Source organism: Delphinus delphis, chromosome 2 (genome assembly GCF_949987515.2).
Source record: "Delphinus delphis chromosome 2, mDelDel1.2, whole genome shotgun sequence".
Classification (NCBI taxonomy): domain Eukaryota; kingdom Metazoa; phylum Chordata; class Mammalia; order Artiodactyla; family Delphinidae; genus Delphinus; species Delphinus delphis.
This window is the reverse complement of record NC_082684.1, coordinates 146,912,629-146,940,381: the sequence shown is the minus strand read 5'-3', so window position 1 is coordinate 146,940,381 and position 27,753 is coordinate 146,912,629. Positions and strand designations below refer to the sequence as shown.

Genomic DNA, 27,753 nt, shown 5'->3' with positions numbered 1-27,753 from the left:
AGAGGTGGCTGGTCACTGATAGTAAAAAATAAGCATGTTTTCAGACAAATTATTCAAAATCTAAAATAAGACCTAAAGACGACTGTGTGACTTTTAATGTCACTCGAGACAGAACATTTTACAATAACTTCACCTGAGGTCATCTGATTGTTTGATTTCCCATTTACAACTAATTAGGGCCCAGGCAGTTTCTAAATTTAAAGGTAAATTTGTAAAAACAAAACAAAACAAAACAAAAACTATTACAATGAAATGCACTTTTTTCTGTCCAGTAGAGAATACTATCCCAAAGGCTAGGCTTAAATACCCTCCCTATAGTATATTAACCAATTTTATAGCAATTTTATTTCACCATTCCCTATTAAACTGACTACATAAAGCCCAATTTCTCATTGAACCAGTTTTCATGAGTTAAAAACTCTGATGTTACTATTTGTATTTGAATTATTTTATAACAATTCCAAAGTTGTGGGTTAACATATTAGACTGCACAAAGACTGAGCAGTTAACTTTGCAGGAAGAAAGGAAAATGGTCAAAGCAGGCTTTATAAATGAGGTTGTAATGTTTTTGACATGCTGGACAGCATGTTTTTTAACTGAATTAGTTGCCAAAATTTTAAAATCGAGAGCTATCACAAAAAAATTAAGTTCTGGTTCTTTATTGCCAAAAGAGAAAATATGACGACACTGGAAGGATTTCCCAAGAGATAATGTGAAAAGCACTACAAAAATAAAGGCAGAAAAAGTTAAAGAATATGACACTTCTAAGAAATTCAATTAATTTAGCATGAGTGAAGTATTAAAAGAAGACATCTGAAAATCAGAATCTTTCAAAGGGCACATATTAAAATGGGGAAACAACTAAAGGGCCCTAGACCTGTGGGATACAAAGAATCAATGCAATATTCCATGAAAAAGATGAGCACCTAAATTTAACCAGTATTGATGAGGGGGAGAGGATAAATAGGATGGGGAGGGGTTAGGAGAGATTTAGGAAGACAGACACGAAAGATTTTTAAAGGACTGAATAACCAAGAAGAATAACAAAGAAAAGAGAAAGTGTAGTATATTTTGGTTTAAGTGACTTGGTATTTGGAAAAACCATTCTATATGCAACAAGTAGGTAGGGCTTTACGATTAAGAAAATTGGCCTAGGACTTCCCTGGTGGCACAGTGGTTAAGAATCCGCCTGCCAGTGCAGGGTACACGGGTTCCAGCCCCGGTCCAGGAAGATCCCACATGCTGCGGAGCAACTAAGCCTGTGCGCCACGACTACTGAGCCTGCACTCTAGAGCCCGCGAGCCACAACTACTGAGCCCCGTGAGCCTAGAGCCCGTGCTCTGCAACAAGAGAAGCCACCACAGTGAGAAGCCCACACACCGCAATGAAGAGTAGCCCCCCACTCGCTGCAACCAGAGAAGGCCTGCGCACAGCAACAAGACCCAACGCAGTCAAAAATAAATAAATAACATTTTTTTTAAAAAAAGGAAAATTGGCCTAAAAAAAAGCAATCATTCTTCACCATGTGAAAGCTCCTCTTCCCTTTGCAAACCCCCAGTTCCTAACCTCCTCTAGCAGCCCACATTCTCACTGCTGCTCCATCTCACCCCCAGACTTACATAACCTTCCAAAACTCCTGGGATACAAGACCTGATCAGGGATATTTAATGTGTATATATCTCCTGCTCTTATCTAGGAAATTTCCATTTAAACAGTTCTAAATAGATAGTCCCCAGCTTTTGTTTTCCAATCAAGAACTCTAATTGCTCTGGGGATAAGCAAAAACAAGATTTCAAAAGAAAGTTACATACATTACTAAACTGGGACTTTATCATATTTGAATTTCTCAAATCAAGGAGCCCATTTTAATCTGATCCCAGTTTCTTTGTTTACTTGCCCTGGAGGAAGAACAGGCTTCACATCTAGCCCAAATGAGGAAAAAAAGATTCCCCTACTGGCCATAACACCACAGTAAGAGTTTGGTAAGCAAAATTCACAGCCCTACTAAAGAACCCTCTTAATTCAGGTGTTTTCAAAAAGTTGGGTGAGGGCTTCCCTGCTGGCGCAGTGGTTGAGGGTCCGCCTGCCGATGCAGGGGGACACGGGTTCGTGCCCCGGTCCGGCAAGATCCCACATGCCACGGAGCGGCTGGGCCCGTGAGCCATGGCCACTGAGCCTGCGTGTCCGGAGCCTGTGCTCCGCAACGGGAGAGGCCACAACAGTGAGAGGCCCGCGTACCGCAAAAAAAAAGTTGGGTGCACTGAAATTAAATCAAAATTTTAAAAAGTAAATTTCTGAGCCCCATCCTAGACACATTGACTCTGAAAGCTGCCTCTGTATTTGAACTTCCCCACTACAGCCAGTTATCTTCTTAAAATGGTAATATTTTGTCATTCCTTAAAAATGTTAAGATTTTCATCCTGTCTTCAGGATAATGCCCACAGGCCTTAAATATCAAGTGTTTTGTCTCTAGCATCTCATCCTCTCTCCCTCCATCCCCTCCCTCTCCCCTCCACCTTTTCAATTCTGCTAAAAAGCTTAGCTTTCTCTTAGTTCAGGGGCTTTGCATATTCTGATCTCAGTTCCTCACCTCCTTACTTCTACCCAAACTCCTGTGCCCACTCTTCTATCTCAGCTAATGCATCACTTCGTGAACCATTCCCTGACCCCATCCCCAAAGACTAGTATATTCCCTAATCTACTACTTAAAATACAATACTACGCTGTAATTGCTTGTTTACTTGACCGGTAACACATATTAAGCACTCAATAAAGAAAAAAGGTAAACATTTCTGGGTGATGATGCAGTTACTGACACACTTCTAAACTGTTCCTCAAGGAACTCAAAATTCTGGAGGAATCCATGAAGTTCCTTTCCCCATTATTTTGACCAAAGGTAAATGCAAAACCTGTTCCATTTTGAGGGCTTTACTAATAATAACTTAGAAATAAACAGTTTATGGGAAAGTTACAAAGGCATAAAAAATCATACAAAGTTAAAAAGCTAAGGGTACTTTATGAAGATGATAAACTTGAAGCCCTTTTCTAGACTCAGGCTTCGTTTTATTCCTCAGGGTAGCTTCTTTACCCCAATCTCAGGTCATATATTTCCCCATTGCTTTTTGGATGATCACTAGTAGGTTTCTCAGGCCTTTCAAATAAAGCATCTACAAAACTAAGATTATCTTCCTGCTCCTCTTCCTGTTTCTATCATCTCAGAGAACAGCATTAGCCAAAAATAATCTGGCTGCAAGAAAAAGCCACCAAACATCAGGTCAAAAATCCTAGATTTAGGATAACTACATTTGGGATAACTAGAATTGCCTTGACCCAAAAATCCAATCAGGTCTAAATCCTTTTTCACTTCCTATCCCAACTTCATCATTTCCCACTTGTATTACAGTGACGGCTCTCTAAGAGATCTCTGCCTGCAGTTTCAAATTCCCCTCCAGTCACTCCTTCCCAATGCTGTCCCTACTCTGTTTATCCTAACACATAAATCTGATCACTTAATCAATCACTTAAAATTGGTCTCCAGTGCCTTCAAGATAAACTCCAAAATCCTATAATAATAGCCTCTAGAACAGAGACAAATCATTTAAATTGATTCTCACTTCATAAGAAATCCTATGGAACATTTCTTCACAACATGTAAGATTTTATTCATAGAACTCTATGGAAGAGAATTTGACACTAAGAATTATAAACATACGGTTTTCCACATAGAATATAGCACATTAGTCATATTAGGATGTAAATTTATTACATGGATGTTCGTATCTCATTTATGAAGTTACTTAAGGTAGAAGGATTATACTACACTAGTATAATCAAACTCTACAGCAGATGGGCCTACAGATAGTACCATTTTTAATTTACTCCTTTATCCATCTGTTCATTCAATATTTATTGAGTTCTTAGCACATGCAGGATACTGAAAATATACCAATGTACAAAACAAATAAGAGTCTTGCCTTCCTGGAGCTTAAATTCTATCAGTAATTGACTAGGTTGAACTTCATCTGAGCCCTGTGCTCCAGGAAAGCAAGGAAGGTTGAGAAATTTCCCCATCCTGTTTTGTGTTCTGACTGATAGCTAACTGCAAAGGACCAACCTGCCCTCAAAAAATCCCAGGTAAGACTCACTTCCACCCATTCTGAGTCCCTTGTTTACTTGCCTCTATAAAACTCCTCGGTTCATTGAGATATTCCTATTGCAATAGTCTGAATTAAATTCATCTCAATTTTCTGGGACTTCCCTGGCGGTCCAGTGGTTAAGACTCCATGCTTCCATGTAGGGGGCATGGGTTCAATCCCTGGTTGGGAAACTAAGATCCCACATGCCACATGGTGTGGCCAAAGGAAAAAAAAATCATCTCAATTTTCCTAAGCACTTCCTCTTTCACACTGGAGTCATCCAATAAACAACATTACCTGGTAGAATACACAGTGTATTTGATGGTATATTTCCTACTACAGAGAAAGCATGGGAAAAGAGAATAGAAAATGCTGGGTTGGAGAGTCTTAATTTCAAAGAGGATGATCAGCGAAAGCTTCCTTAAGAAGGTATATTTGAGCAAAGACTTGAATGAGTGAGTGAATCATTGTGCAGTTAACTGGGTAAAGAGTGTTTCAGACCAAAGGAACAGTAGGTACAAAGTTGGAACCAAGCCCATATCTATGAGAAACAGCAAGGAGGCCTGTGTGGTTGGAGAGAAGTGGGCTACCAGGAAAGTGGAAAGAGATGAGGACAGAGAGATAATGGAGTGGGAGACAAATGCTGTAGGGCCTTACAGATCCTAAGACTTTTTACTGAGTGAAACTAAAAGTCACAGAAGTATTTTGAGGAAAGGAATAATTGAGGATCACACTGGCTGCCCTATTGAGACAGCACTGTGAGGGGGCAAAGGCAGAAGCAGGAAGACCATTTGCAAAGCTACCACAGTAATCCACGTGAGATGATGGTGCTTTGGACCAGGGTGGTAGCAAAGACAGTAAGAAGTGGGCAAATTATACCTATATTTTGAAGGTATAACCAACTGGGCTTCCTGACGTACTGAATACAAGGTATGAGGGATGACCCCCGTCCTAAGTAAATACAAGAATGGAAAGGCCATTAAGACTGGAAGACTTCAAAAGCAGCAGGTTATGAAAGGAAAATTGGTAAACTCATCGGGGACACATTAAATTTGAGACAGCTATTATCACGTCCAAGTTGAAACGTCAAGTAGGCAGCTGGAGACTGAATTTAGGGGAGAGATACAGACCAAAGATGTAATTTAAAATTACACTTTAGGTGGCAGCTGTCAAAACTAATAACAGAGCAACAATATTAATTTTACCTCATAAAATACAACTGGAGTGAATATTAGCTGATATGATGGCGCCCCTCATCATTCCTGAGTAGCTACATTTTACTATGGAAAAGGTACGGTTTCCATTACTGTATCTTCTAGACTTAGACACGATGGAGAAGAATGGGGGCATTATTCTCCCACACGTCTACAATTCCGAGGTAAGCCAACCAATGGGCTGTGACCAAAGGTCCCAAAAGTGCTGCTGTACTGTAAATGTGATCAAAGATGAGTCAGTCAGTCTAGACAGCTTTCAAGAATCTACTTCTATCATGCTTTTCAGAGGTTCTGGAACTTTCATCTCCCCAAGAGGATATGAAATGCCTGCTTTAAACCAGACTGTTGGATAAAGGAAAGAGGACCCAAGATCCCAACTAATAAAAACTTTTTAAATGTCTCTTATATTCTATTTTTTGCCCAATAACAACCCCACAGAAATAAACAAGCAGAAGATGTAGTTAAGTTAGTTGGTGGCAAGTACTGTGGAGAAAAATAAAGCAAAAAGGGGGAAAACTGAATGCAGGGAGTAGGGGGTAGGGATCAGAATCTTAAATAAGGTTGTTAGGGAAGACCTCCCACCAACACAAGAAGGTACCGATTTCTCCACAACCTCACCAAAAATGTAACAACCATCTTTAATTTCTGATCATGTCATGAGCAAAAAAAAGTAAATCTCCTATTTCAATTTGCATTTCCCAGATGACTCAGTGGGGTTGTGCATCTTTTCCTATGTTTATTGGCTATCCTTATTTCATTTCCCATGAACTAATGTTCACATGTTCACTTTCCTATTGGGCTATCTCTGTTGATTTTCAGAAGTTCTTCATAAATTGGGTCATGAATGAATTCACTGCTAAACCTACTGCAAATATTTTTTTCTAGCATGCTTCAATTTAAAAAAATATCTTCTATCATAGATGTCTTTAAATTTTATGCAGTCAAATGTTGAGGATGGAGAATAAGGTATTTTTTATAGCCTATATTTTACACCTTGCTTTAGAAAGTCTTCCCTACTCTCAAGATTGTAAATAGTTCTCCTATATTTTCTACTAATACTTTTTCAGTTTTGGCTTTTACATTTAGTTATTTAATGTGTGAATCTGGGTATTCTCCCTTTTAGTGTGAGGTAGAAATTATGTCAATTATTAAATATTCCATATTTTTTCTATGATTTAAAATGCCACTCTCTGTCACATAAAGTCCCATACATTTATGAATCAGTTTCTGTAGTCTCCATTCTGTTCCAATGATCTATATTCCAGCACCAAAACAAGGCTGTTTTAATTACAATGGTACTCACCACTTTTTACAGTGCTATTTTGCAACTCTTCGCTTGGTCCCTCCCTAAACACACACAACCACCCTGAACACTTACATACAGGCAACAATGAAACTGACTGCAGGTTACATGCAGTACTTATTCCAAATGCTAGAAATTTTTTTTTAAACTTCCTGTGCAAAAGTCTCCCCATGACCTTGAGAGTAAGTATTCTGTACAATAAAGTCAAACTTCTTAAGGGGACATCCAAATGCTTCCACTACCTGGCTCTAGCCTAGCTTGCAATCGATTAGTTCTCTCCTCCAGGGCTATTTCATCTGATCAAAGTAATCTACTTGCTACAAGTAGAGGAGCACAGCCCTACCTCCATGTCTTCACTTACTCAAGTCACACTTCCTGGAATGCTTTCCTCCTTTCCTTTCTTCTGATTTCCATCTTTAAGGCTCAGTCTCCTCCATGAAGTTTTCCTTCATGTTTCTGACACACTGATCTCTCCTTCCCCTGAATGTATCGCATTTATTTCTTATTTCTCAGCATAAGTTCTGTACTTCTTAGCATAGCTTGCCTAAGAGCAGCCTCTATTACTTTTATCCATGAGTTACTTTACTAGTTAGTGTTAAGTTCAAAGCTTTTGATAAGAAGTTTCAATTTAATTTTCAATGTCTCTATAACTGCACAAAAATTTTAACTGCTCTCTACTAGTCAGAAGTCATACAATACATACATAATAATCTCTCATCTTTAATCGCTTAATATTCTATTTTATCTATAGAAAAGGACACACAAGCATTTTTACTCAGATCAGGAATTGAAGGATCAGAAATAGTAATGAGCTACAGGTCTAATTCCAGGTCTAGCCCCACCCCTTAAGCTTGCCTCTTTTAAATGTACCACAATTATGAATTTTTTTTATTCCTGCCTATTTTCAAAAGGGAGCTAGGGCCACTAAAATCACTAAGCACCACAATGAAGGGGTTGAAACAGAAAAGCTTAAGAAAGTCTAAGATTTTCTGTCTAAGTAAGGATCTAAAACTGTTACTGTCACTATGCTTTATGGTAATTTGGCACAAATTTACATTTTAAAAAGTACTGTGACAAACACTTCTGGAGTAAATGGTGAGAACTGTATCTCTTTGCGGAATTAAAGGGTCTTCAATCCTGTTCATTGTGGTGGGGGAAGAACCTTTCACTGTGTTGCTTTCTTTTTTCCAAATAGTCTCATCTTAAGTGAAGGCTCAGCTTATACTTTTTTTTTCATCTACAATGTCAACCTTATTTCAGTCCCCAAACTCTGGCAATAAATAAGCCTAGCCTAGGAGTGCCTAGTACCCACTAGGCCTCTGTGCTGTGGGGGAAAAAAAAAAGACTGCCTTAGGGAAGTTGATTCCAAGGCTTATTGGCTAGAATGGTCAGGTAAACTCTTTATTTGAAAAAGAGTAAGTTTTTGTATGGCTTTTTAACTGTTATAGCAGATAAATCCTGCAACATATTTTCACGAAGCCCAGGCCAAACTAAATTGCTTCCAAACAGCATCAAGAGACAAATGATCTGACAGGTAATTCTGAATATGGAACTAAAGTGCTGGCTGCCATTATGGATGCTCAAAACAGCAGAGCCTTTCTATGGTTGGTGTGAAAGGTAGAGAATGAAAGAGATGCGAAAGATAAGAGCCATTTTCACATAAAACGCTTCTGAATTTAAAAAGACAGTAAATTTCATTGTTCTTCCCCTTCTACCTCCCAAAGGGGGAAAAAATCAGTTTTTTGACAAATTGCATCACTCAGGAATTATACTCTCCATTAAACGTCATAAATGTGGTGTTGCAAAAGACTTTCAGATTGATGTCATCTCTCATGTTTGCCTTGTGAAAGTTCGGCATTATTAAGATAAGGCTTCATAAAACCTTAAGACCACCTGGTAAAAATACAGCCCAGAGATTTAAACATATAAAATAAAACCACACACACAAAAAGACTCAAACAAAACAGAAAAGTTTTACAATCCTAGGGTAAAGATGACCTTTTTACTAAGCTTTACACAAAACCTAGAAATTGTAAAGGAAAAGCTTTTTATTATATAAAAATCATAAACTTGTTTGCCAAAAGTCATAAAAATAAGAATGATATACTGAGAATACCTGTGACATATATAACACTTTTCAAAACATTTAAAGTACACCAATAAATGAGTAAGAAAAAGGTTAAAAAACTGAATAGAAAATTTATCAAGGAATATGAGTAAGCAATTTATAGAAGATATTAAAATGGCTTATAAGGAAAAAAATGCTCAACCTTACTACGAAAGATACACAAAGAGTAGCAAGATTATTTTAATGCCTAAACGATCAACAAAGATTAAACAGGTTAATAGGTCAGATACAGAAAAATAGGTACTGTAAACAGTAAAAATGCATAGTTATTATCATTTGAGTAATTTTGTAATAACAAAATTTTACAGGCAGATACCCTGTGACCTATCATCTCTATTTCATTTCCTATCCACCTCATTTCTAGGAATTTATCTGGTAGAAATACTCACATGAATATGAAAATACATATACATGTGTGTAAGAATGGTTGAATTTTTATAGTACAAAATTAGAAAGTGAAAAGTCTATCAAGAGTGAGTTTATTAAAATTAAAATGTATAATATCTATTATTAATGCAGCCATTAAAAATTTAAAATAGATCAACATGTCCTGACATGGAAAGACATCAATAATATATTCTGTGAAAAAAGCAAGTCAGAAAATGATATGTATAATAAACCCTATTGATATTAATTTATATGCATTAGTCTAATTTTAAAGAGTATCTTTCAAATCTAAAAAAACTATAATTACACGTATTATGTCTGCTAAATTTCAGTGAGCTATTTATTACCTTCATAATCCGCAGGAAAAAAATATACATTTTTTAAATGAAAAGACAAACCCAATATTAAGTAAATGAATGACTGACAAAAATCCAATCATCTTCTGGATGACCAGTCTCTTCAGAATAAATTAAAGGACTAAAGGGAATCATATTAAAACGTTTATATCTGAGGTATCAGAAGTTTACTGGAGAAAGCTGATGCTAGAGAAGAGAGAGCATAACCCAGGGATTTGAAGAGTCCACAGTGTAGTAATTACGGCATCAAGATGTGGGTCCAATGGCTGTCCTGCCCCTTGGTTATATCCATCTTCTAAGTGGATTCAAAGATAACCTGTCCATAGCAAACAGGCTTTCCTAGTTTTAATGGAGTGGAATTTCATTTAAACACCGATATCGCTAAAGATAGGTATCTGGAAAAAAATCTCCAATAGTAGTAATTTCACTTTATCCATGACCAGAAAGAGGCAGCAATACTGTTACATACAGTAAATTAACTTTTTGGTTTAGAAAACAAATTCTGCAAGAAGTGAGTCAATACACAATTTCTTCACAAGATTTCTTTTATGATGTAACATCCTTCATATTGGGAAACAAAAGCAACTACTGCCATATTTGAAGATAAAAGTATCCCTTTTTGCCTCCATCTAAAAGAAGCTACACCTTTGATTAAAAGTTTGAAACAAAGCAGAAAACCATATGAATTCAAAATGCTGGGGGGAAATTAAGATATCTGTTAGTATGGAAATACCTTTTCACCAGGTGTTCCCATTCTGAAAAGAATCCTGACTTTCCAGGATTGTTACATCTTAATTTTGGAAAAGCCTGAAAGAGCCAGTAGTAAATCTAGAAGCTTGACTAGGCGCCATACGACCCTCACTTGGGCACTGCCAGGCCCTGTTGGCTCCTCTTCCCCTTTCAGAGATAAGTAAAACTAATGGGATCTAGCTTGATGTTGTTTTTTCTACTCTTAAAAAATTTTTTTAATAATTTTACTTGTTAAAATGTATGTATTCATCATATATCTATATTTTTTGTTTATCTTAAACATACTTTCCACAAAAGGATAATCTGTCCTAATTTTTTTTTTTTACAACCCTCTTCTACTTTTCATTTGGGAAAAAAGCCAGAGAGATGGAAAACAAAGGGATTTTATATATTTTTATTCTGTTTTCCATTTTTTTAAGTACATAATAGACAAGTACACACCCATTGTTACTTTCTAGTAGTAATATTAGATAAAATGTTAGTAAAGATGTTATTTGAGTTATCAACTAATCAAATATAGAAGCAGTCATTACCAACCCATGATATATTATGTTTCTTTGCCTTTCACTTTCGCTTATATTTGCTCTCATAAAGTCCGCAGAATTGATTTGTAAGTTTCTAAAAGACTTTTTTACTTGAATGTTCTATATGTCAACCCAACTTGAAGTTAATCTCAAGGGGCAGATGTTGTATGTAATACAGATAGGGTTGACTTCCCCAGAAGGAGTGTCTAAGCTCTAAACTATCTCTTTCCCTGAAAGACAAATGCTTACACATGTAATGTATCTCTGGGAGGACCTGGAATTTGACATTCTGTGTAGACTCACTGTTCATGAAATCAACTTAAAGGACTGTTTTAGAACATTAAAAACAACATCCACTTCCTACTGTTAAGTTACACTGAAGATCTTCTTTATACTTTAGATGTGCAATTAAAACAAATCAAAACCAAAATTAAAGGCTGAACCATAAAAGCACACTGCAATTTCCAAACCTTTAATGCAGTAGAGTACAAAGTCACAGTCAGGAAAGGGGCCAGGTTCCCTTCAACCTAGTAAAAGGCAAAAAGCACTATCAAAAAAATCAAATGAAGATCCCATATGACTTTTTTCCATCAAACTTCTCAGTCCAAAAGTATATATATCACATTAAGTCATCACACTTCAAATGTATAATATGCTTTATGTAAATGTTACTTACGCAGGCCAATAATACTTTGCATGGGTAGATCACTCTGCCACTTACAAAGTGATACGACTTTTTATATCTGATTTGATCTTCACACATACCCCATGAAGTATGGTAATGGCTGTTACTTATTATGTACAAATGGAAACAATAGAAGCTCATAAGTTAAATTATTTGTCAACATCATTAAACGTCCTGACTCCCAATCCAATTCTTTTTTCACATTTCATCATGCTGGCAACATGAACCAGAAATAAGGTTTTAGGAAACTGCTTTATGGACAAATACTGAAGAAAAATTAGATTTCTGACTTACTGCTAATACTAATACTTCCTTGCTAATACTTCCTCCAGAAAACTCTATAAGCCCTTAAGCAGGTTTCCACACCTTAAACACCCCTTGGAAAAAAAATCCTCTCAATCTATCAGTTAGTTGCAATCCTCCCCATATTACAGAGTTAAATTTCACCTTAGAACTCAAACTGAGATTTTTATTTTCAAGTTTATCTAGTGCAATACATCGAACATGACCTTTTAAACCAACTCATTTTTTTTAACTGTTTTAATTTAGTCAAAACTGCAGAACTGCCACACAGACAAACATGGTAAGACATCACTTATATGTGGAACATAAACAATACAACAAACTAGTGAATATAACAAAAAAAGAAGCAGACTTACAGATATAGAGAACAAACTAGTGGTTGGGGGCGGCGATACAGGGTAGGGGAGTGGGAGGTACAAACTACTGGGTGTAAGATAGGCTCGAGAATGTATCGTACAACATGTAAAACAGAGCCAATATTTTGTAATAATTGTAAATGGAAAGTAACCTTTAAAAACTGTTTAACAAATTTTTACAAATAAATTTAAAAACAAAACAAAAACTGCACAACTCCCAGGAAGAAAATTCTTGAAAATGTAAGTTATCGCCTACAATATGGCAACTTCCTCATCTTAACCACTCAAACACAAAAGCAATTCAGCCTCTAGTAGTTCTGCATTGTTAGATGAGTCTGCATTTTCTGTTTTAAAATACCCTGGGCTTAACAGGCCTTGCACTGTGTCCATATTCTTTACATGTCAGAAACTACTACTTCTAAGCTCTCAGTTCAAACTCACCTAATTTTTTAAATATTTAACTTAGATAAAATACAATTACACAACCTACACAATACTGTGGAACCAGTTAGTAAACCAAACATGTTAAGTAATTATGAATGTTTCTTATGCCCTGTAAATGAACCCAAATTTTTAGTGAGATATTGAGCCAACAAAGGGCACAAAATACACAAAATAAAACAATAGAAAATATTGAAAAGAAACTGAAATCTGGGGAGAGAAGCAATGCTCCAAAGAAAAGAACCTAAGAAAACAAAGTATGACTTCTACAGCTTAAAAAACAAAAAAGCAAAAAAATAAAAACAAAGCTTCAGAATGGCTATTCTATTGAGTTAATGGACACTTGGAATTGAGGTAAACCCCATTTTCTCAAGACTGGTAACTGCAAAAATACATGGACTATTCCTATCAAAGAACAATGTGGCCCTTTCTTTATGACAGAAAACAAAATGTGGGCTAAATATGCTACTTACCCAACCATATCCAACATATCCATAATAGAAAATGAAACAAAAACATAATCCAAAATATCAGGCATATAAAACATAGTATTGATACTTGAAATGACTTGATGAAAACAAGCTTAAAGCCCCCATTTTATAATAATGTTTAACTTCTTTATTTCCACTGGCAAATGTTTACAAATAATAAATGAAAAATCCTGCTACATCCCAGATCTTTTCAGATTAATATGCCCATGCTTTGTCACCTTGAGTTACAGTAATAATCAAGATTGCACTCCCTTAATTGAAGAAAAGTAAGCAATCTTGTCTTGATTTTACTGTACAAAATGAAAAGAAAACAGATCAAAATAAGACGAGATGTACAAATGCTAAGAATTACTGTCATATTTTTTTGTTTCCTTTCCAGTCCAACCAACGCATTTCTTGTCACTTCTCAACAACTAACTTACATACATTTAAACTTGTTATTCACAGAGTCCGTGGATGCAGTAACAGGGGCTCTGCCTATGTTGTTTTTAGTTGTTATTTGCTTTTTAAAATTAATGTTTAAAGAGTCTGTATAACTGGAATTGCTGCACCTGTGTCCTTTTCTTTAAATTAAGGTTTTTTCCTATAGAAAATTTGGAAAATACCAAAAAGTATAAAGAAAAAAATAATTTGTAGTTTCAGCATCTAATCACTTTATAACTATTACACTCCTTTGAGTCTTGTTTCTAATAGACATTGAATCACTTCTAGTCCTATGGTTTAGTTAACAAAATTAGTATTACACTACTTTCTAACCTACTTTCATTTAAAAACTAGTATTTCCCACACCCTCAAATATTATTTGAGAGCGATTTTTAATAGCTTCTTTAATCCTTAGGTTGGGTAAAGGATTAAAAATTATTTATTAAAATAATACCCTCACTTTCTCCCTTCCCTTCCCCTTTATGACCATAGCTCAGGGAAGTATAGTAAACCACTCACACTAGCGTCCAAGGTGTGATAAATACCCCCCCTTGAGAAAGGTGGGGCCTAATAAGATTCAAACGTTAAGCCAAAGATACGATGCGCTAATAATGACATTTCAAATACCGTCCAGTAGATGTGACCTTATTTGAGGAGGCAAATCTCCTAAAATTCGCAGTACTAAAATAATTACCTATTCTAGCTACAAGAAGGCTCCATTCCATTTTTTAATAAAGCCAGACTGAGTGCAAATTTCACCCACTCAACAAAGTACCTAATTGGCTGAGTTCGTTAAAATTGGCGCTCCCAAAGGCAAAAACTTGATTCGTTAAATAAAGATAAACAGTAACGCGTACAAGGCACGGTGTGACCTGCTGCTACGAGGGCTTATCGATTAGGAAGGGGACCGGTGGAGGCGGAACAGGATAGACAGAGAGATTTGATCATTATCAGCCAGGCTCACAAGCAGAAATCTCAAACACATTATTTAATCTTTCTCTTCCTGTCATCACGGGGCTCAAACGTCACCAAAAAAGACCGGCCGGCTGAAAACCCGGCGGAGTGACGCACATAACATCTTACCATATGGATTCTCATCAATCAGGACCGAGGAGAGCCTTAAGCCAGCCCAGCGGAGGAAGGCGGGTGCGTCCCCTGGGCTGTCGGCTCCCCCACACTCCCGGCACACCGCTCGCGTCTGCAACGCAGGGAACCGAGGCTGCAGGACCACCGGACCGGCTCCGCCACGGGGGATGCAGACTCGCCTTCCGAGGAGGCCACCCAGGCGGCCGCAAACACCGAGCGCCTAGGGTCAAGCCCTCCTTCAGCGGAAACCCCGCGACCGCCTCCACCAGGCGGCTAAGCCAGGACCCCGACAGTCGGCCGGGACTCCCCTCCTGGGGTCCAAACTCGCCCAGGGCCGTACCTGAAGGAGCAGCGCCACCTCCGCCCGACGGCGTTAGCTGTCGCGGCGGCGACGGTCACAGCTCCGAGAGCAGTGACGCCTCTCATAAAACAACAACCTGCTCGCAGGCGACCGCAGCCGAAAGGCGGAGGACGGCGGGGCGCCGCGGCGCATGCCGGGACTCGTAGTCCCGCCCGCGCCTTATACCGGGCGGCGGCGGAGGGAAGAACTACGACTCCCGAAGAGGAGCGCAGTCCGCCGCCGGCAGGCTGCCGGAAGCTGGGCCCCGCGGCCGTGATCCTCACAACATCCGGGCCCCGGCACTGCAGAGGCGCCGCGGCCGGTTACTGTGGAGACGGCCTGCTACAGCCTCTCCGAAGGATTCCACCCTGGAGGACGGCTCCCGGGATTAGGCCGATTACTTTACACGTATCCATCCAGCCGACGGTTCGCCTTCTCTTTGCTGCTTTAATTGGGTGTAGTAAAAGTCGGCGCTTGCTGGCCTTGCCATCCGCTGCAGGAAAAGACTGCGTTTGCCGAAAAAAATAAAGAAGATATCGAGAATGACCGAGGGCGACTGGGTGGGTTTGGGCAGAGGGCTGAATGTTTTTGACTGTCGGTACTCTTTACTATAAACTTGGGCACCCCACACTCCCACCCACCCCCACCCTCCAAAAAAAACCCACCGTTGTAGGCAACCGCTGGGCTACACAGATGTAACATGCATTGCATTAAGCCAGAATTGCCTCTGAAGGTATAAAGATGATTGGGGATGGTATGCAACTCATGCCCCATTGCAAAATGCCGTGATGGTTTTGAACAAGAAAAACGTACCTTGTTAATTTGACATCTGTTTACATTGTGTCTTGTTCAAAAAAGGATATGAGGGGAAAAAAGTATATGGTGCATTTATACTCACTGTTGATGGAAACAGTAGAAAGTTAAGGTTTAATTCTCTGTCACCTAATTGTGGCCAGAAAAAGATAAATTAAGAAAAACATGAACAAGGAGGATGGTGGGCCTGAGGGGAAACAAAAGGGTGCCTCAAAAATAGACTTACAGGGTTTTTTTTGCTTTTGTTGTTACTGTAGTTAACATCAACTGTGACACAAAACCAAAAAAAAAAATTTTTTTTTAATTTTATAATTACAGCTTCTATAATGGGCATTTTTATTATTTCAGTAGCTTGTTATGTATCTTTATAAAAATGTGTGTGTGTTTATAACAAAAGACTTGGAAAAGTCAAAGTGGCCTGGTTTTCTCTAATTCTAGGAGAGCCTGAAAATTAAATTAGTAAGGAAGCTAATACCATCTATTTGTAGATTTTCAAGGCACTTGCACAGTCTAATTTTAGACTTAATCGATTTTAAAAGATTCATTTATAATTTTCATTAACCTTCTTCTCCTTCAGTAACAGTTGCTGACCCAATGTATAACCTAGCAGAGAATTTAAAGTAATCTTTTTATTATTCTTTATATTAGGCTGTTTTGTTTTTGATTGTATCTGTTTTGAACTCTACATTTTAAGAATACCAGATTTGAAGAGGTTGAAACCCAAATAAGAAAGTTGCAGTGAGGGCCTAGGATATAAAGTAAAAGCAAGGGGTATTTTGTTTCCAAGTCCGTAAACATTTGTGAATTGTCCTGGAGGTCTAAAAGATTTCGGTAGACACTAACTTTTACAGATTGTGTGGTATGGATTATGCCAACAAAATTTGTCTTCTATTTTCACTAGATTCTGTTTTCTGTATTCCATTTTGATTCAAAGTTGATCAGAATTTTAGAGCCAGTTGCAGAAGGTGATTTGAAAGTCACAACCTCTGGGACTGAGGTTGCCCTGGGCAACCTGACTGGTGTCCATAAAGTAAATTAGGGTTGGTACTTTTTCTCACAAGTCACAGGGCAGCACCTTCCACCTAAGAAGCCTTCCATGTGCTGAGAGAACCTAGACATTTTGAGAAAAGCTGACCTGTTGTGATACCGTAGGATTCTGGTGACTTACTATTCTCCAATGTCTGTGCTCTTGATATTTAAAACAATAAGCAGTGTCAAAAAAGAATAAACAGCAAGAACTGATGAGTTCTACTTCCAGCTTTGCCAGCTTCCTACAAGATAATGAATGTTAGTAAATGGTAGCACACTACTGTAAAGTTTTCTTAACCTGTAAATTTCAGAACTGAATTCTGGAAGATCATGCATATGCATTGAAGTATACCTGCAAAAAAGAAAATGTTAAAAATTGGTTCCATTTATATAGCAGCGTATCATTTACATCCGATTTTCTTTCATTTCCACAACCACAGGAACTATGGCAGGTTGTTTTTTTTTTCCCCCTTTTTTCCCAGTTTTACAGACAATATAAAAACAAAGGTGCAGTGATGATAAAGGACTGGAATCTAGGCCACAAAGTTCTTGCCTGTGCTACTCCTCCAACACTCTATTATACTTCTTCAAATCTGAACAAAAGAAAAGAAAGTGGAGTAAATACTTCACATTTGCAGGTTTGAACTCAAGATTTCAAAACAAATAGGTTCCTGACAGTGGGGAACTTAACTTTGCAGAGACATTAAGTAGAATAACCCAAGAATTCAGAGGGAGCTGAGTTAGTCTAAGAGGAACCGAACTAATCTGACCCAGATTTGATCCTAACTTAAGCGTGACACAGCAACTTGGTCAATATTCTTTCCTCCATTTTTAGAGTTGGAGAAACTGAGATTATATGCTTGCTAGTTTTAAGGATTTAGAATTCTTAAAGGGTCTCAGCCTCATGAATCACAAGCATCTACTATAGAGTCTTCAAAGCAAAAGAATTTTAATGCATATAAACAACCTTCTATTTAATGCAACCTTAAAAAGTCAGAGTTACAGAACCCTGCCAATCTCTATGAGGTTAGATATAATAATATAATTTCTGATCTGGAAGGACTTAGATCTTAAGTATTCCAGAAGTTGCCAAATTTGGAGGGTTTTTTAACTACCAAATTTTTTTGCCTACATGGACACCACAATCATTTTTAAGAGCCTTATCACAAGTAAATATACACTTCCTTCATGTTTTTCAAATAACTGAAAATCACTTTCCTATTGCTACATTTGGAGAGCCCTTATAACCTCAGATTAGAAAAAGAAAAAAAACTAATCCATCTCCTTTGTTTTATATTTATAGACAAGGAATTTGAATCCTTGCAAAATAATTTTATCAAAGTCACACAGCTATTATCACTGGCAACATCAGAACCCAGAACTGGTGACACCTAATATTTGAAGGTGAAGACCTACATTTTTTTTAAATAACCAGTTTCCCAACATTATTGAGCTGGTTTCCTATGTGCTTGTCTTCTAGGTAATAAAATGTAAGTTCTAGGAACTTTAGATTGTTGATCACTATTTTTCCATCATCTAACAATGCCTGGTACACAGTGGGTACTCAGTATTTGTTGAATGAGTGATAAACAAGGTGCATATAGTGTGTTCCATTTGAATTCTTTCACCTTCATTATTGAAGCTTGATGTTTTTTATAGACTTGACTTTACTAAGGATAAGCATGTTATATGCATTGCTAGAAAGCAATATGCACTTTTGTACCCATTCTTTGTAATATCTTGCTCCCTCCCTCCCCAAATAGCTAAGTTGTGTATATTTTAAATATTTATTAAATTTATTATATATGTTAATTACATATTAAATTGTAGTAAATGGCACCACCATCTACCCAAATGTTTGTCCAGAAATGTGGGAGTCTTTCTTGATCTGTCCCTCTTCCTCACTATCCACATCCAATCAATCACCAGGTCCAATGAATTCTACTTCCAAAATGTGTCTCAAATTTATTTACTAGTCTCTCTATACCACCATTCTTCTATAAATCATCATCGTCAGTCACATGGAACACTGAAGCTCCTCTCCACATCCATTCAAGTCTCTGACGGCAGCCAAAGTAATCTTACTAAAAAGCATATTACATCATGACATGGTTCTCCTTAAAACGCTTCAATAGCTTTCCATTGCTTTTACCATAAAGATCTAAACTTTTCACATAGCCAACCAGACCCTTCAGGATCTGGCTCCTGCCCCTCTATTCTCATCTGCAGCCATTTTCACTCTAACTTACTCCACTTTGGCCATGCTTTTTCTTTGTGCCCTCCTCTATCTTTTCCTTCGCTTGCCTTCCAGCGACACTTCACCAGAATGGCCTTCCTAGGCCCTCACACTAGGTTAGAACCCCCTATATGTCTTCATAAATATCCTGAATTTTTTTTCTTCATAGCACTTACCACAATTAGTCAGTTGTATAATTATTTGCTTAATGGCTATCCCCCACAAGGTTAAGATCCCTGAATGTTTATCTTGTTCCCTTTTCACCCTGAAATTAAGCTGTACGTCCTCTTTGAACTATGACCTATTGCAGTCTTACTCTATAAGTTACACGTTTTTATAAATTCTCATAGTTCTAGTACAGGATTTTAAAAAGCTACCTTGTACATACTTTTGACAAGTTTGCTCTGTACAGATATATATAATTGAATGGGTACTCTTCAATGTCCTCCAGAGAAAATGACTCCCAAAAGGAGAGTAGATGGGGCTAAGTTTTTGTTTTCTTCTCTATTGTTTTTCCAGCTTTATTGAGGTATAATTGACATATAATATTGTGTAAGTTTAAGGTACAACATGATGCTTTCATATACATATATACTGTGAAATGATTAACAGTAAGATTAGTTAATATGTCCATCACCTCACATAATTAAAAATTTTTGTGTGTGGGTATGGTGAGAACATCTACTCTTTTAGCAACTTTCAATTATATAATACAGTATTGTTAACTGTAGTCACCATACTGTATGTTAGATCCCTAGAACTTACTCTTCTTATAACTGGAAGTTTGTACCCTTTGACCAACATCTCTCTATTTCCCCCATCCCCAGCCCCTGGCAACCACCATTCTGCTCTGAGTTTGACTTTTTTTTTTTTTTCCAGATTCCACATATATGTGAGATCATACTGTATTTGTCTTTCTCTGACTTAACTTTACTTAGCATAATGCTCTCAAGGTCCATCCATGTTGCTGCAAATGGCAGGATCCCTTCCTTTTTTATGGCTGATAATATTTCGTTGTGTGTGTGTGTGTATATACCAAAATTTCATCCATTCATCTGTTGATGAATACTTAGGTTGTTTCCATGTCTTAGCTATTGTGAATGCTGCAGTGAACATGGGAGTACAGATATCTCTTCAAGATGTGATTTCATTTCCTTCAGATATATACCCAGAAGTGGAATTCCTGGATCATATGATAGTTCTATTTTTAGTTTTTCTGGTTGTTTTTTAATTTATTTATTTTATTTATTTATTTTTGGCTGCGTTGGGTCTTCATTGCTGTGCGCGGGCTTTCTCTAGTTGTGGTGCGCAGGCTTCTCTTTGCGGTGGCTTCTCTTGTGGTGGAGCACAGGCTGTAGGTACTCAGGCTTCAGTAGTTGTGGCACATGTGTTCAGTAGTTGTGGCTCGCAGGCTCTAGAGCTCAGGCTCAGTAGTTGTGGTGCACGGGCTTCGTTGCTCCGCGGCATGTGCAATCTTCCCAGACCAGGGCTCGAACCCACGTCCCCTGCAGTGGCAGACGGATTCTTAACCACTGCGCCACCAGGGACGTCCTGTATTTTTAGTTTTTTGAGGAACCTCCATACTGTTTTCCACAGTGGCTGCACCAATTTACATTCCCACCAACAGTGCACGAGGGTCCCCTTCTCTCCACATCCTCGCCAACTCTTATTCTCTCTTAACTTTATAATAGCCATTCTTCAGGTGTGGATTGATATCTCATCGTGGTTTAGATTTGCATTTCTCTGATGATTAAGGATGTTGAACATCTTTTCATGTACCTGTTGGCCATCTGTATGTCTTCTTCGGGAAAAATGTCTGTTCAGATCCTCTGCCCATTACTTAATTATATTGTTTGGTTTTTTGCTATTGAATTGTATGAGTTCTAAAGATATTTTGGAAATTAACCCCTTATCTGATGTATGGTTTGCAAATATTTTCTCCCATTCCAAGGCTGCCTCTTCCTTCTGCTGTTCTTGTGCTGCACAGAAGCTTTTTTGTTTGATGTAGTCACACTTATTGATTTTTGCTTTTATTGCTTGTACTTTTGTTGTCATATCCAAAAAATTACCAAGACCAACTCCAAGGAGCTTTTTCCCTGTGTTTTCTTCTAGGAGTTTTACGGTATCAGATCTTACATTTGTCTTTGATCTTTTTCGAGTCACTTTTTGTGAGTAGTGGGGTAAGAAAGGCTTAGGGCTAAGTTTAAATAATTCTGTTTTTTTCAGAACTTTATAATTGAGAATTATTTTATGCATTTATCTTTTAGGATAAGAAGATTACTTCAGCTTCAAATTCAGAAACAGAAATGAAACCTGAACAACTGCCTCCTTGTGTGAACCCTGGCAATCCTGTGTTTTCATGTATGTTGGACCCAAAGACACTCCATACAGCTACCTCACTATCAAAACCTAAGATGATTATGTATAAAACCAATTCAAGTAATTATGGTGAATTTTTAACCATGCCACAGTTTTTCCCCTGCTATTATACTCCAAAGGACCAAGTATTTTCAAGCAATATCAGAGCTACTGGATTTTATCAAAATAACACTCTAAACACTGCACCTGACAGAACAAGAACCCTTGATTTTCCTAATTTTCAACACACTCTATGAAAATATATTACTCTTAAATAAAGAGAAAATATACTCAGGAAAAATGAGTTTTAAATCTAAGGCTAGGATAGCTAATTTGAAATATAAAAAGATTTGAATTATTTTTTAAAAAATACCTTTAAGAAATAAAGCATTTCAACTGATAACTGAATGACAGTGACTTCTTAAATAAAAATGTGTTCAAAATAGAATAAAAGGTAGAAAGCATTTTATTATACCTAGCTTTATTTCGTTCATGTAGTCCAAAAGCTTCAAAAGGCTTTCAGGATCTCAACTGTCTACTGAGTATATTTATCAAGACAAAGGAACACAGGAACTGTAATTTTGAAAACTGAATTAAGGAAGATTCTGATGAGTAATTTCCTACTTTTCTGTTATTTCAACTAATAGCTTAGAACCTGGGGAACGTTAGTTCACACTGCTAAACTGGTGGAAGAGAGGACTTGTTATTCATTCATTTAGCAAATATTTATTGAACACCTACTTATGGCAGGTGCTATACAATGAAAATGGAACACAGAAATAGAAAAGTGTCTTTTATTGTTTCAATAAACAATATTTGGGGGGAATGAGAGTAGCAAATTAATAATACATGATAATTTATGTAATGTAAACTATGTAAAAGGTCTTTCAGACACAGAGAATTGCTTAAATTGAGACCAAGATCAGAAGAAACATTCTGGAGAAGGTAAAGCCAAATCAAAGGAAAGGTCCATCCAGGCAGAAGAAACCTTACTTATACAAGAATGAAAATGTGAGACAATGTTGCACGTTTTTACAAGTGCAATTACTTTTTTTTTTTTTTTTTTTTGGCCTCATCATGCAGCTTGAGGGATCTTAGTTCCCCGGCCAGGGATTGAACCCAGGCCGTGAAAGCAAGGCGTCCTAACCACCGGACCACCAGGGAATTCCCCAAATGTAATTACTTTGCTACATCTTTAACATAGAGCATGAACAGTGGTAGATTATGGGCTATACAATTCTTTAAACTCTGTAATTCCACTATATAGAGAGATTTATTTCAGCTGCCATCTGTTGAAACCTCCTGTTCAGTTGGATCTGAGTACCTTTACTGGAAAAAAAAAAAAAATCACTGTTCTTATTTTTCCCTGTTGGTTTCAGGTTCAGGATATTAACATCAATTAGAAAAAATAATCTTGTGAGTCACTAGGGGACCAGAAAAGTTGAATCTTCTATTTACAAAAATGGCTTGATGTGAGGAAACAGCTCAAACTGCAGCCTCATGAAATTCTTTCAAATATCCCAAAATATGATATTTGGCACAAGAAAGAAAAAAAAATTAGTTTTGTTCACTTCCTCTAAAACATCAAAAATCAAGGCACTGCACAAGATTTCCAGGTAAATGATGCAACAGAATTTGAGTTTACCAGATTTTTCTCTGCATAAAGTATACAAACCCTTTTCCCCCTTCACTGTAGGTGCTTGATTTGTAGAAAGTGAAGTCAACTTTTTATTATGTAGAATCTAGAGGTTAACCTAAAGTTCCTTACTATGACAGGTGGTTAGGCCTTTTGTTTTGTTGTTCTTGCTAAAATTCTTAGGAAGGATGAGTATCTTGGAATCAAGCATATTGTCTGGAATGCAATTATGTAGTCATTCAGTGCCTATCAAAGTCCAGGGACTATTCTAGGCACTAAGAGCTTGCCTTCATGGAGGCTAGATTCTAATAAATTCTAGTAGGGGAAAACAGACCAAAAGACATATGTATAAATATGTATACATATTTATATATAAATGTTATAGAACATAAATGTTTATATGTTTATGTTATACATGTGTGTATGAGACATATACATATGTGTAAATATGTAAATGTAAAATATGTGTACATATTTATATGTAAATACTTATGTCCATATATGTATAACATTTATGTATTTATGGTACATAAATTTTATTTATGTAAATATTTTATTTGCATGTTATTAGCATGTAAATATTTATATATGTCTATATGTATACCACCTGGCCCTGCAGCTGGTATCCCCTAGGCCCTAGAGCACATGGGGTAAGAAGAGGGCGTGGCCAATAAGGAATGAGGGAGAGAGATCAGAAATCACCAGAGCCCTGGGGCCTGCAGGACAGTCTGCTTTGACCATAAGCTCCATAAAGGTGAGGGCCAAGTCTGGCTGGTTGATCCTTAATTCCTCAATGCCTGGCATGGTGCCCTGTGGGCAAGCAGCTCCTGTCCAGCAGCCCGTCTCCCAGGATGCTGGCTTTCACCTGGATGCCGCCACCACCACCTCTTCCCCTGTCTCTGCAGGGCAGGTGGGCGAGAGGCTTCCCTTTGTGGGCAGCTGCTGGGGGCACAACATCTCTTACTAATTCTGGGAAGCTACCCAAACCTCTGTAAATAGTCACTTCACTAAAAAGCCTTTTAAACACCGCAGCTGAGTGTACTCTCTGTTTCCTGCCTGGACTCTGACAGGTCCTTAAAGGGAATAAAATAGGAAAAGGATCAACAGGAGCCTGGAAGGATAAGGGGGCTTCTCAGAAGCACTTATACAGCCCCAGGAGGAACAATTCTTGTTATTCCCTGTACTCACCCACTGAGGGGGAAAAGGACTTAGAAAGGACTGCGTGAGGCCCACTACATGATGGCCGGCCTGAGTCACACCAGCTATCCCGTGGTTAGTGGCTCTCTCCTCTCTATGCCCCTCAGTGTTTGGTTCTATCTAGATAGGAATCCTTGATACGGTGGGATTATAATTTACTACTCTATAGGCCTGTCCCCCACACTGGACTGAAAACTCCTCAAAGGCAAAGATTTGGGTTTTGGCCATTTCTGGGTCCTGCCCAGTTTCTCACAGGCTGCCAGGCACAGAGGAAGCCCTTGAATGGATTCATGTGAAGAAGGAATGAAGGTTTCTCCCACAAATGAACCTGTAGGCCCACCCTTCTAAAATCCCCACCTTCCGAGGTGATGAAACCACCTCAGAAGCCCGTGGCCAGGCCCTGAAGGCTAAAGAGTATTTGACACTGATGATGCCGGAAGGTGACTAAGCTGCTGAGTCAAGAAAACCAACTTCCTCTTCCAAGACGGTTGCCTGATCTACCCTCAAGTTGTTTCGCCCAGACACATCCTGGCCTCATGCTTGCCTGACACCTTTGCCTGCTTCTTCAAGGGCCACCAGTTTCGCTCAAACAGCTTTCTCGTTCTTGTACCCTTTTGTTCTGTTGCTGTCTCAGATGTTATCCAAATGATCCATTCTAACCCCTTCACACCTTGATCAGGAGACCCTCACCACACAAAGCCAACAGTGTGGACCACATCCTCCCATCCCCAAACCAGGATACAGTCATTTGCAACCAGGGGTGTCCCAGGAAACCTGGGATAAAATACTCATCATATCTATAGAACCGACACTAAACCTTGATCCATTTTTAACGTAAATGGTCTTAATAACCAGAAACATATGGGGGAGAAGAACAGTGAACAAAGCTTAACTGTTTTGTTGACAAATTGACTGTAGTTTTCATAGGCATGGTGACCATATTCTGTAATTTTCTAATGCAGTGTTTTTTTTTAAATCTTAATTTTATTGGTGTATGGTTGATTTACAGTGTTGTGTTGGTTGCAGTTGTACAGCAAAGTGATTCAGTTATGCATATACATATATTCATTCTTTTTTAGATTCTTTTCTCTTATAGGTTATCACAGAATATTGAGTTCTCTGCGCTGTACAATATGTCCTTGTTGGTTATCTATCTTTATAGAGTAGTGTGTGTATGTTCATCCCAAGCTCCTGATTTATCCCTCCCCTCTAATGCAATGTTAATTTCAAATGTTCCGTTAGTGGAAACATTTTTAATGCTGAACATTATGATTCATGTTGTACTGTTTTCAATAAAAGCAGTTCTTTATGTGTATATATTAAAAAAAAGGCTGCAAGAAGTAAAAACTACATTTTATTAGTTTTGCTGTATACTGAACAGAGAAATGGGGTGATAGCTGGAAACAGATATGGGGGCAAAGGTTACTTTTTAAAGACAGGATCATAATATAGCATGTTTGTATTTTGATGGAACCACATTTGGAGAACCTCTCACCCACAGTAATCAGTTCCATAGAGAAAATGTAGCTAAAGATGACTACACAGTAATATTTCTTTAATATGGACTAAAAACGCTAAAGTGTATAAAATCAAAGGCACAGATAGGATGAACACAGAATTATTCACCAATTTATAGTATATTTAGAACTAGGATACGTAAGAACAATTAAAAAAAAGCATTAGCGTATGGACTGTAAAGTATTAATTTAACTATTTTGTGAGATACACTAAATAAAGTAGTATATTTGGAATATGCTATGCTAAAGTATAAAAAGTGAACTTACTCTGTAATTTTTCCAAAAAGAAAGACTCCATTTCAGATAACAGTTTGAACAATCAATTCTCCTGGAAGATACTTAAAGCAAATTAATTTGAAAACTCACATACTTTAGGCAAACTTTCCTTCCTTTCCACAATTATCAGAATATTTGAAGTTTTACCTCCATTTATTGACTGATCATTTCTTGAAATACAGCATGAACTCTCAGCTTCAAATGAAACTGAAGGCTTACCTTCCCAAAGGAATATTTTACCAATTTGTTTAGGTCTTTTTCCTCTTTTAGCTATAATCTAAAAGACTATCATAAATATAATTTACCCCATCAATAATCTAATTAATATATTTGACCAAATAATGTTGGTTGGTTTTTACTATCTATAATAGCTCAAAATTATTCTGAGTTTATTATGTTCTAGGTACTATACTAAGCAGTTCGTTTATTAAACAAAAACCATGTTCATTTAGGTCATAAAAAGGCTAAAATGAAGTATGTTCTAAGTACTGTCAAAAGTAGATCCTTGAAGAGAGTATCTTAAGAGAAAGATGGTCTTAGAGTCATATGCTTTTAAAACATTGTAGAAGGGCAAATCACAACATCAACTAAATAAATTACTCAATTAATGTTCTTTCAGAGAAAAAAAAAAAAAAAAGAAGGGCAAATCACACTTCAAAGAGAAGATGCTGGTAACCTTGTCATGACCTGAAGAATTAACCTGGTTTTATTGTTAGTACACCAGAGTTAGTTACAGTGAAGTATCTCTTAAGGCTTGTAAACAAAGGGAATTATCCTAAACTTTGTAGGAAAAAGGAAGCCTGTTATGTAGAATTGCATATATGATGCCATGAAACATTCCATTCATTAAACTAATCATCCGTGTTCTGAGTCCCTGTTTGCCAAGCAACTTTATTTTGATTTACCATATCAAATCTGCTTATAAAGAGAAATGAATTTTCATTTAACCTACCGTGACAATGAACATCCTCAGTCAATTTCTGATTATGAATTAATAATAAGTAGGCAATCTGTTTTATTTGTCTCCTGAGCTTGGTTAATGTGACTCTGATCCTTAAAGATGGGCCAGCTCTTGAGGGTGCTCTTGGGTCTTTGAGAGTGAGACTGAGCCAGATCAATTCAATAAGGTAATGAAACACACCCTTGTTATCAGGCTTCTTGGGAGATCATATACCAACCTTTTCCCCAGATGGTATGTGCAAAAGTCCTTTGCTTTTTTATTCTCCACATAGATGAGGTTTGTTGGAAAGAACCTGGCTTGCCAATGGCAAGTGGTCTCTCCTTGACCAAACTCTAAACATGCTCCTCTGAGCCACTTTTTCAACTAGGCCTCATCCTTGTGTAAGCAGATGGGGTAGGGGTTCCCTGGAGAAAGAACTAGATATAGCTTCTTGACATAAGAGAAGCCATTTTAGGCCTAAGCCATTTTGTGATCTAAGCCTGGCCACAATGCTTGCCTTTGAATAGGTCTCAGTAATAATGATCTTAAGGGAATAAAAGAACAAAGTACTCTTATCAGGCAAGAGAAGGAAGAATAGCAAAGATAACAAATCAGATAATAAAGACTCAGTTCATTTCAATGGTAAAGATTAGCCTGAAGCACTTTTTTGAGCGGTTCTGCAGAATTTAAACCCCCTCCAGGGCTCAAACACCAGATCTACTGGAAGCTAAGGGATGTTGACCTTTTCTGACCCTCATAGCTTCAATCAAGCTTGGAACTCTGTCGACCTTTGCCCCAATTCTATGCAGAATTCTCTGCTCAAGCTCC

The 27,753-nt window shown here is 37.6% G+C and overlaps 2 protein-coding genes across 4 annotated transcripts in view; one reads left to right on the top strand and one right to left on the bottom strand.

Moving 5' to 3' along the window:
• The window catches only part of CCPG1 (cell cycle progression 1), a 65,489-nt gene extending 50,454 nt beyond the window's left edge, over nt 1–15,035 (bottom strand). For 2 of the 3 annotated variants that reach the window (XM_060005933.2, XM_060005931.2), the window contains exon 1: nt 14,581–15,025. The gene's annotated coding sequence lies outside the window, so the exon portion shown is untranslated. Of the gene's footprint in view, nt 1–14,580 lie in introns of all 3 variants that reach the window. The other variant, XM_060005932.1, reaches the window with a different exon arrangement.
• Nucleotides 15,036–15,186: 151 nt separating this feature from the next.
• PIERCE2 (piercer of microtubule wall 2) lies at nt 15,187–21,766 on the top strand. The gene is made up of 2 exons (XM_060005937.1): nt 15,187–15,483; nt 21,269–21,766. Exons 1-2 carry the CDS (start codon nt 15,466–15,468, stop codon nt 21,614–21,616), a joined length of 366 nt encoding a protein of 121 aa, XP_059861920.1. The 5' UTR covers nt 15,187–15,465; the 3' UTR covers nt 21,617–21,766.
• Nucleotides 21,767–27,753: the final 5,987 nt, after the last annotated feature.